The 11,121-nt window shown below is 43.6% G+C and overlaps 2 protein-coding genes across 6 annotated transcripts in view; both read right to left on the reverse strand.

The window, feature by feature from the left end:
* Positions 1 to 2,305: 2,305 nt before the first annotated feature.
* On the reverse strand, positions 2,306 to 4,001 carry LOC122564368 (E3 ubiquitin-protein ligase NHLRC1-like). Its single transcript, XM_043719135.1, has one exon. It carries the CDS (start codon positions 3,836 to 3,838, stop codon positions 2,648 to 2,650), a length of 1,191 nt encoding a protein of 396 aa, XP_043575070.1. The 5' UTR covers positions 3,839 to 4,001; the 3' UTR covers positions 2,306 to 2,647.
* Positions 4,002 to 4,856: 855 nt separating this feature from the next.
* Positions 4,857 to 11,121, reverse strand: part of LOC122564369 (probable thiopurine S-methyltransferase) — a 47,006-nt gene continuing 40,741 nt past the window's right edge. Inside the window, exons 10-11 of one of the 5 annotated variants that reach the window (XM_043719136.1) lie at positions 7,280 to 7,388; positions 4,857 to 5,524 (exon numbers count right to left, since the gene is read on the reverse strand). In XM_043719136.1, the coding sequence (XP_043575071.1) occupies positions 5,485 to 5,524; positions 7,280 to 7,388 (149 nt within the window). In that variant the 3' untranslated portion in view covers positions 4,857 to 5,484. The other 4 variants (XM_043719137.1, XM_043719139.1, XM_043719141.1 and 1 more) reach the window with 4 other exon arrangements.

Below are 11,121 nucleotides of genomic sequence, written 5' to 3' on the forward strand. Positions count from 1 at the left end.
CGGGAGCTATCAAAGTGCTGCCTGAATGCTGTAGCTTTAAGTTGAAATTGTGGTGCTGGAAAAGCACAGCAGATCAGGCAGCATCTGAGGAGCAGGAGGATTGACGTTTCGGGCGTAATGATGAAGGGCTTATGCCCAAAATGTCAATTCTCTTGCGCCTCGGATGCTGGCAGACCTTATGTGCTTTTCCAGCGCCACACTCTCGACTCTGATCTCTAGCATCTGCAGTCCTCACTTTCTCCAGCAGCTTTAAGTCACACAGTATGGCAACTATTGCTGTGAATAAGGAGGTGCAGTTTGATTTTTCCTATCATGCACTACAAATGACTTATTCGATTTAAAGTACACTACACATTTGTGATAGAGTGCAAATCAGAATCTCCTGTCAGAAATGCAGAGTAACTTCTTAATGTAAAAAAGGAGTGGAGTGGTAATCTGAGTGTGATTGCCATTCCTCAGAAAATCTGACCCAATACATAGATGACCAAAAGTATAGGTCTCTAGGAGTATCTTAAGGAAGGCAAGCAAGGGAGAGGTTGAATCAGCTGGGGCTGTTTTCCCTGGAGCGTCGGAGGCTGAGGGGTGACCTTATAGAGGTTTGTAAAATCATGAGGGGCATGGATAGGATAAATAGACAAAATATTTTCCCTGGGGTGGGAGAGTCCAGAACTAGAGGACATAGTTTAGGGTGAGGGGGAAAGATATGAGACCTAAAGGGCAACTTTTTCACGCAGAGGGTGGTGCATGTATGGAATGAGCTGCCAGAGGAAGTGATGGAACTAGTACAATTGCAACATTTAAAAAGCATCTCGATGGGTATATGAATAGGAAGGGTTTAGAGGGATATGGGCCAGGTGCTGGCAGGTGACACTAGATTGGGTTGGAATGTTTGGTCGGCGTGGACAAGTTGGACCAAGGGTCTGTTTCCAAGCTGTACATCTCTGTGACTCTAAGTTAGAGAGGCTGAGATGTGCAGGAGGATATCACAGAGCTTCTGGCCTAAGCAATTGTAGATGATCTGAGGTAATGGTCTGGTAACAGATGAGAAATCATTGCATGTGGTTAGATAAATAAGTATAGATCCAGATAAAGCAAGTCTCACTCAGCTGAGTGACAAGCAGTGGTATGACAGGAGATGGAATGGTCAAATGTAGCAGGCCTTAGCTGTGATATTCCTCAGTGGAATAGTCTGTTGCCACTGACAATAAAGAATGGGCACTACTTTTAATCAATTAAAGGCTAACTGCACTCATGCCAGCTTGGTTCAGTTGGTAATCTTCTTGACTTCAAGCCAGATGGTTGTGGTTTGAAGTCTCCATTGTGAACCTGAATACATTATGTAGACTTCAATGTGAGAATTGCACTGCTGAATTATGAGACTTTAAACATATGCCCCATATTCCTGACAATATACGCGTTTCTGTGGCATTATTCAAAGCTGGTAAGCTGTCAATTTTCTGCCATAGAGATGTACAGCATGGTCCAACCCGTCCATGCTGACCAGATATCCCAACCCAATCTAGTCCCACCTGCCAGCACCTGGCCCATATCCCTTCAAACCCTCCCTATTCATATACCCATCCAAATGCCTCTTAAATATTGCAATTGTACCAGCCTCCATCACTTCCTCTGGCACCTCATTCCATACACGTACCATCCTCTGTGGGAAAATGTTGCCCCATAAGTCTCTTTTATATCTTGTCCCTCTAGTTCTGGACTCCCCGACCCCAGGGAAAATACTTTGTCTATTTACCCTATCCATGCCCTTCATAATTTTGTAAACCTCTATAAGGTCACCCGTCAGCCTCCGAAGCTCCAGGGATTACAGCCCCAGCCTGTTCAGCCTCTCCCTGTAGCTCAAATCCTCCAACTCTGGCAACATCCTTGTAAATCTTTTCTGAATCCTTTCAAGTTTCACAACATCTTTCCGATAGGAAAGAGACCAGAATTTCACACAATATTCCAACAGTTGCCCAACCAATGTCCTGCACAGCCACAACATGACCTCTTAACTCCTGTACTCAATACTAAATATATTTTTCAAATAACATAAGAAGAAAACTGTATGCTCTTTATTCAGTGTTATTTCTAGAATTTTCATCTGGACAAATGGACTGCTGTGTTTGCCTCTATAACAGTCACTGTGGTTCCAAAGTAATCTGATTGTCTTCGAAGGACTTTAGGGTGTGATAAGGTTGTTTTGTGTTAATTGATACAATAACACCACCAAAGTCTGGTTCTTTTGAGAAATGAGAAAAAACACAAATATTTTAAGTAGTTGAAAACGAGAAAAATTCAAACAGAGTAAAGGATATTTTATGTTTAATCAGGAAAAAAAATAGCTTACACTTAACAGTTCTCAGTCTTCTCTTTAAACGACATAATTTATAATGATCTTTAAAGGGCATAAGTTATAATATAATAATATTTAAAATGACATAATTTAATTCACTTTTGTTGCTCGAATTCCAGCAAAGTTTGTTCTTTTTATAAAGTATGCAGAATCATAGTATTTGCAATAGCAGCTCCCTAATAAAAGTTGAATTTAATTCCCAGTGTTTCTCGTGGTTGCAAAGTGCTTTGTGATTGGGAGGTTTTGCAGTGACAGTGATGGGATGTCGGTGAGGAGATGTTTATTGCGGTGTCTTTAATGGACCGTGTACACTTTCAGGGTGTGATCTCCAGCGTCCAGCACCATCAGGGTGTGACCATCAGCCCAGGCCAAGGCCACAGGCCTGACTAGGCCCCGCTCGATGAGGCTGCGGCCTTGCCGCTTGTCCGGGCCGCCCATCCACAGCACGGTGCCGCTGTCCCCGTCGGCGAGCAGCACGTTGCCTTGCCCGTCCACGGCGATACCGGAGATGCCGAGGCCGGCACCGGGGCTCCGGCCCAGGCCGTCCACCTGACGGAGCAGCTGCCCCCGGCTGTTGAAGGTCTTCAGGCGCCGGCCCCCACCCCTGGGCCCGGGATGCTCCACGACGTGGATGCAGCCGTCCTGCCGGCTGACCGCCACCTCCCGGGGGTGGCAGAGCCCGTGACAGACTCTCTCCCGCCGGAGGGACGCTCTCCCGCCGGGCGGCTGCAGCTCGAGCAGCAGCAGCGAGCCCCGGGCCCAGTCGGTCAGCGCCAAGCGCTCGGGCTCCGAGCCGCTGTCCAGGCCCCAGGGGAGGCCGAAACCGCCTTCAGTCAACAGCAGCTGGAGGCGGCCGCCCGGCCCGCGGGCGAACACCTTCACCGACCTGTCCCCGGCGTCCGTCACCGCCAGCAGCCGCCCGCCACCGGCCACCGCCACGTCCAGCGGGTAGATGGGCGGCTCGTCCGCACTGGGGCCGGGGCCTGGACCCGGACCCGGCAGCGGGCCCCCGCTCCGCTCCAGGAGCCGCAGCCACTGCTCGCCGTCCTGGACCACAGCCAGGGCCCCGGAGTGAGAGCAGACCGCCAGGCCCCGGGGGTTGAGCAGCTCACCCCAGCCCCCGAACACGGAGCGGAGCTCCGCCGGGCACTCCCCGGGCCTGAGGGGCTGGGCGGCCCCCGCCCCCGCCGCCGCGGCGGACACCAGCTCGGCCAGCTGCAGCAGGGGGAGGCAGTCAGCGGCCCGGGACACGGGCCCGCTCCAGCGGCAGAACGGGCACTCGAGCTGCCCCCCGGGCGCGGTCGCGGTGCGGGACAAGGCCCAGGCGCAGGGCCAGCACACGGCGTGGCCGCACGGTAGGCCGCACGGCCGGCGGCCCGGGTTGCTGCCGAACCTCTCGAAGCACACCTTACACTCGAGCACATGCAGCTCGATGTCCCTGATCAGGCCTCGGGGCTGCTGCCTCTCGGAGCCGGCGCTACTCATCGCCCCCTTCTCCCGGGGTGAGGGGGGAGGAGGCTGGGCTCCTCTCCCCGGCACAGCCTCCGGTCCACCTCCCGGGTGGGGGTCGAGTCTCCCTTGTTGATGGCCAGCGCCATCTGGTCACCGGCTCAGCCCGGAATTACCCTGCCTTGTAGGACACCTTCCCCGGTCACTGCCCTTCTCAGATGATAATAACATTCCATTCTGAATCCGTCTCCAGCTCCCTCTGTGAAAACTGACCTCCCTCTCATTTAGATTTCATCTAAAAATGAAAACGTGCAGGACAGTGGTGCGGGTGAATTACTCCTTCAAAAAGTGAGCGGAGGCAAAGATCCAGGCAGCCGTTTTGTGCTGTCACCTTGCCATAGTTTGTTCCAAAGCACATTATAACCAGTGGCCTAGAACAAGTACTTTAAGAAATTACATTCTTGTAAGGCAGGAGCTGCAGCTACCAAACTGCACACCTTACAAGTAACAATACAATGACTGGATGATGGCCCACATCTTCTGGCCAATGTCTGAATTCCTGTTTTGTGACCCTGACCAGACAAATTGGATACTCCCAAACTCATTAAGCACAGGAAACCTCAGTGGGAGCAGTGTTGAAAATGTGTGCAGAAGCTATAACCCTTTCTAAGGCAATAGTTACCGTGTTCTATTAAGCAACAATTCCATGTCCCAGAACATTTGTCTGAATATGTAGGAATGTGAGTGGCCAAGGTGGTCAGCGGGAAGGTTGGTAGTGCGATAAGGTGATGATTGTGGTGGAAGGCAGGTGGGTTAGGTAATGGGTTTTGGAGTGTATCAGAGGATGGCAGGGAAGAGTTGAGCGTAGTCAGAGTCATGCATTAGTCAAGGGAGTAGTTGGATGGTGAGATTGGGTCAGGTTCTGGTTAGATAGAGTTTGAGGGTTAATAGGTTTGGAGGGGAAAGGTGCAGATTGAGGAGGATATAGGTTGTGGTGGGTCAAGGATGAATTGAGTTGGGGGGGGGGGGGAAAGAAAGGAGTTGGGAGAAGGGTTTATGTCAAGATAACTATCCAAGTAAGTTGGAACCTCAAAAATATTAAACTCTGAGGATTTAAGTTTTCAGGTTCCAAGGTGCTGGGGAGTTGCCCATTACAACATTACAAGTTGAAATTTCCTGGGCAATTCCTGCATTGTCATTGTGTTGGGATCTCTGTGGAGTCCTGATTTGTAATGTTGTATATGTGGGCTGTTGCTATTCCAGACTATGGAAGACTTGGGCTAGGGTTTATTTGACACTGATTGAATGGTAAATATTGGTCAGGACACCAGTAATAAGTCTGCTGTTCTTGTTGGAAATAGCATGAGAGATGCTGGAAAAGCACAGCAGGTCAGGCAGCATCCGAGAAGCAGGAGAATCGATGTTTCAGGCATAAGCCCTTCAACAGGAATTGTTGGAAATAGTACCAGAAATCTCTTACATCCAACTGTGAGATTTTGATTCAGAGAGAAAAGGTGATATTTAATGGATGTGCTGGCCTACCACTAATAGACCTGATTGGGGTGGTGTCTATACCTACCACCCTCCCCATTGATTAAATGCTCCCCACCAGTCAAATGTGCCACAGGGAACAGCTTGAATTTCTGTCCAGAGAGAGGAAATGTTCCATGGAATTGCTTGCTTCAGTGATTTGTGCCAAAATAATGATTCACCTGAACAATCCTGAAAGTGAAAAAAGTTTATATTTATAAAACTGATTATGACAACATTTTTAAAAATACATTGCTTTGAACTAGAAGCTTTCAAAAAAATGTATTAAAATCTGTTAAGAGTTCCTCGGGAATAAATCGCTCCTTTGCTTCAGGTGAAATTATCAAGTATTAATATAAAATTCTAAAAATGTTAGGTGCTAAAGTTTATACATTTCATTTCATTTCTAACATTGGCCACATTCACAAGTCTACTCTAAACAAAATAGTTTGTTACCAAACACTGTTCAGTGTTATATTTAACGAAGACAAAATCCTTGTGTTTTAAAAAAAAACTTCACTGCTAACTCCACCATAAGAATTAGAACAGTGCTTGGCACAAATGAGTCAACATTGATATAGAGAGACCACATTTTGCATTTAAGTGGTATACCACACGAGAACCTCAGACTCCAAGATTAGAATCCAGGAAGTGCAGTCCATTGAAATTCCCACCAGGAAAGTGACTGTATGCTGCGTTCTCTGAAAACTCAACATGGTGATCTTTGCACTGTAATATTTAAACATTTTCTCCCTATCATTGGTGCAAACTCTGAATAGCTTCTGGCTTACAGGTCTTCTGTCAACTGTAAAACAAATGTTTTGACACCTAATGAGTCCACTTTTCTTATCAATGCATTTATTGTAGTTCAAAATTTGTCATGGTAAAATGCATGATTATTTTGTTCTTTTGATTAAAATTACTTTGCTCAAAACGTTGTTAAACAGATAAGTAATTGCTGACTTTTTAAAAAACATCTAATTTAGATATTAAATTAAAAAAACTAAAATTGCTCCATTTGTTTGATGTATATTACAAGGCTGTCTACAAAATGGTTTGATGTTTCTGAAATTGTTGCAGAGGCTGAATTATTTTAATGTACTCATCAAAACATTGGCAAGGAATTATTTTCTGTGTTTACTCAGCAAAAAAAATATTTTGGTGGCTGCATGGCATGTGTAACCATGAATGATTGTGATGCTGGGAAATGCACAGTGATGCATCTCTGAACAGTTTTTATGTCATTCAACGGAGAGAAACAGACAACACCATTTTGAAAAAGTTGATAGGCATATGCTATCATTTAAATAAAATGAAGAACTATGGTCACTGGAGATCTGAAACAAAAACAGGAAGTGCTGGAGAAACCTATCATGTCTAGCAACTAAGCAGTTAATGTTTCAAGTTCAGTTACCCCTCGTATACATCATTTGACATAGATGTGCGTGTCACAGAGAAATCCTTCATGATATTGGAAATTGCTATTACTTCTAGGATATGGAAATGATAGTTAAGTATGTGTGCAAAGGCTTGGCTTTGAATTATGAAATATAGGTGAAGATCAGTCTAGCTCTGGTTAATCAATCAATCAATCAATCAATCAATCAATCAATCAATCAGCTATAGTGAAACACATCCTTGAGTTATCAAGAGAAATTTAAGATGCTTTTTAAATTTATGAAATGTGTTTACAGAATATTTAAGGACAGTCCCTGCTTTAACAAAAATGAAAATCAGGGTTCTCCCACTAGAAAGAAAAAAATCAAGTGCAGGAATTCCCTTGATTTAAAAATCATATGGTTGAGGCGCTTACCAATAACAGTGCCACAGAGTGAATTACCTCATTCTATGAAGAAACTCATGAAACTGCAACTATTTTGAACATTGGAAGAATTCAAATGAGCAAAAATACAATGTTATTACATAAATATTCAGAAAGAATCTGACTTCAATGTAATGAGATGAACTTCCTCAATGAAGCCTTCTAGACCGAACAACTTTTGCTTTCCAGTCAATTTGTCAGTTGAGTCCAGCAAATGAATGTTGCAGGCATGGCCTATAAAAGAAAGATGATACCAGTGATTACAAGCTTTAATACTGATGGGTATTCCTAACTGCTTATGAAGATTCACATTAGATAACTGTCCATTTGAATAGAACTGTGACTGAAACTGCAAACCAAATACTCACCAACACACAATAGCTTCCTTTTTAAAGTTCTATTAAGGATATTCTCATTATTGGTTATGCTTTCACAAAGCATTAGATGATCAGATATGAGGCAGAGAGGTTCTGTTTAGAAGAGCAACTTGAAAATACCTTGTGTTTGGAGGTATGCCACTAACCCTCAAATCCTTCTGTGCTGCAGCTTTCTATAGTCTTTCTCCATTTAAACAATACTAAAGTCTTCTTGCCAAAGTGCATAGCGTCACATTTTTCCACATCTTATTTTACCTGTCAGATTTTTCCTCACTCAGTTAACCTATTCGCATCTCTCTGTTGACTCACCGCTTTTTGCCTACCTATTTTTGTGTCATCTGCACCACTTGCATTTCCTCCTGTTTTTATTTCATCTACAGACTTGGTAATAATAGTCATTCAAATAATTAATTGTGGACCTAGCATGGTTTCTGTGGCACTCCACTATGTATAGGTTGTCAACATGAAAGCGCCTCCTTTATCCCAACTGTTAGTTAACCAATCCTTTATTCATGCTATGATACCACCTACGACACCATTAAGTAGTCGTATATGTGTTATCTAATACCTTTTGAAATCCAAATATATCCACTAGTTCCCCTTCAAATCTTTTGATTTGATTTATTTTTGTCACATAATGTGAAAGTTTCATTGTGTGCTATCCAGACAAATAAATCCTTACTTAAGTACATCAGGCTAATTGAATAGAATGCAGAATATAGTGTTAATGCTACAGAGAAGGTGCGGAACAACTCTCATATAGGAGAGTTCCATGCATAAATCTGATAATAGTAGGGAAGAAGCTGTTCTTGAGTTTGTTGATTTGTGTTTTCAAATCTTTGTATCTTCTGCCTGATGGAAGAAGATGTAAGAGAATATAACTGGGGTGGGAGGGGTCTTTGATTTTGTTTGTTATCTGTTTTGTTTGTTACCTCTTCAAAACATTTCTAATAAATTTAACAACTATGATTTCCCCTTCATAAAACCATGTTGATTCTGCTTGACTATTAGATTCCCTACAGTGTGGAAACAGGCCCTTCAGCCCAACCAATCCACACCAACCCTCTGAAGAGTAACCCACCCAGACCCATTTCCCTCTGACTAATGCACCTCACACTATGGGCAATTTAGCATGGCCAATTCACCTGACCTGCACATCTTTGGATTGAGAGAGAAAACCAGAGCACCTGGAGGAAACTCATGCAGACATGGGGAGAATGTGCAAACTCCACACAGACAGTCACCCAAGCCTAGAATCAAACCTGGGACCCTGGTGCTGTGAGAACCACTGAGCCACCGTGCCGCCCCTATGCATTTTAAATACTCTGTTTTAACATCCTTTGTAATTAACATTATCGCAATGACCGATATTAAGCTGACTGGGCTACAGTTACATTTTTTTTGACTCCATCCCTGTTTGAAGAAATGTGTAACATTGGCAGTTTTCTAATAATCTGGGCCATTTGGAAAATTGCAACAGTGCATCCACTATCCACATAGCTATTTGCTTTGATATCCTAGGATGAAATCAATCAGGTTCAGGGCATGTACCAGCCTTTAGACCCATTGGTTTCTCTACTACCTTTTCGTCTTGTGACAGCCATCATGCTTATTTCATAGGCCTTCCCTTTGGGCACCTTGGTTATTTCATATTTTTGGAGTGCTATTAATGTCCTCTACCATGAAAACTGATGTAAAGTAATTATTCAACTCCACTGCTGTTTCCTGGTTCTCTATTATTTCACCAGCATCATTTTCCTCTTCCAGGTCCACTCTAGGCAACTAAGCCCTCTTTCCATTGTAATTACCTTTTTTTAAAAAAAAAAGTTTAGCATATTTGTTTCTGACCCACATTTCTCACTATCAAACTGAAAGCTAAATTCTACCATGTTATGGACCCTGTTTCCCCAAAAGATCATGGCCTCATTATCTCAACATTTATTGTCTGTCCTACAATATAGCTACTGTTACGAGGCCTATAGAAATGTTTTATTCCCATTGTTATTTCCTACCTCCATCCAAACATATGCATGTATAGTACATCTTCCAATACAAGATCAGTTCTTCCTATCGTACTTATTCCATCCCATATTAATGAAGCTACCCCACTAAACTTTTCTTTAGTCTACCCTTTCGAAAAGTCACAGAGGCTGAGTATTTGGTTCCCAACTTTGTTCTCCATGTAATCATATCTCCATTTGGCTATACCCATACATTTCTACTTGTGCTATTACTTTGTTTTTGTTTTGTTCTGCATACTACATGGAAGCCATTCTTTTTTGCCCTTTTACCATTTTAATCATCTTGGACCTTACTTGCTGCATAAAAAAAAGTTTGTACACTCTGTCCCATTATCTAAATAGCTGCCCTCTAATACTGCCATATCCTTTTGTTTTGGAGGTTTACATTATCCTTTCTCCAGAACCACCTACTGACTGAACCTATTTAGTTTAAAGCCCTCTCTATAGTTTTAAGTATTCAATTTGCAAGGACACTGGTTCCAGCATTGTTCGTGTGAAGCCCATCTCACCCACTCTTTCTATCGGAGTCCTGATGACATTGGCCCATGAAGTGAACCCCATCCTCTCACACCAAATCTTTGAGCCATACATTAACTTTGACTTTACTTATCCTATGCCAGTTTGCCCATAGCTCTGGCAGCAATCCACAGAATCCTTGGAGATTCTGCTTTTCATCTCAGCTCCTAGATGTTCAAAACTGTTTAACAGAATTGTGTTTTTAGATCTAGCAATGCCTTTGCACATAAGTGGTCAATGAGCACTGGATCCTTCTCCTTCCACCAAGCTCATCTCTGAAGAAATCTCCTTAACCCTAGCAGAAGGGAGAGAACATAGCCATTGGGATACATGCTCAAAACTGTGGAGAATAGTAATTATGCATTCCTATTACTTACTCCACTTGAATGGTTTACTGTACATGGTGCTGTAGCCAACTTGCTCATCCCTTTTGCAGTTTTTTTTTACTGCCAAGCAATTATTGAAGAAAAAAATCATAGGGCACCAGAAAGATCCACAGTTGAGGTCAGAGAATCAAAAGTGCAAGGTGGGTGAGGGGGAGAATAATTGTTGCACATTTGGCTTCTACACATTTTAAAAATGCTGCATCTGATTGCTCGGTGTGTTTCTTTTGGTCAGCTGAGTACCTGGCATCATTACTGTTCTGCAGAAACTATAAACAAAGTTACTTTAAATTCAAACTTTCTGGTTGGCTCGGTTCGGCTCATTATTCAGTGCACGTTTTCTCCTGACAGAGAAGTTATCAATGGTTTGGTTGAGTGGCAAAAAATTGGGGGACAAAACTCAGTCCAGAGGTGTGTGAGATTATGCATTTGGGGAGGGCAAACAAAGCAATGGATTAAGTAACACATGACAGTCTCATGCTGTTTCCCTTAGAGTAGGGATGGCTGAAAATTGACTTAAATAAGGTGTAGAGTTCAAAAGTGTGGTGCTGGAAAAACACAGCAGGCCAGGCAGCATCCGAGGAGCAGGAGAATCGACGTTTCGGGCATAAGCCCTTCTTCAGGAATGAGGCTGGTGTGCCAAGTGGGCTGAGATAAAAAGGTAGGGGGG

This window comes from Chiloscyllium plagiosum, chromosome 29, assembly GCF_004010195.1.
Source record: "Chiloscyllium plagiosum isolate BGI_BamShark_2017 chromosome 29, ASM401019v2, whole genome shotgun sequence".
Lineage (NCBI taxonomy): Eukaryota > Metazoa > Chordata > Chondrichthyes > Orectolobiformes > Hemiscylliidae > Chiloscyllium > Chiloscyllium plagiosum.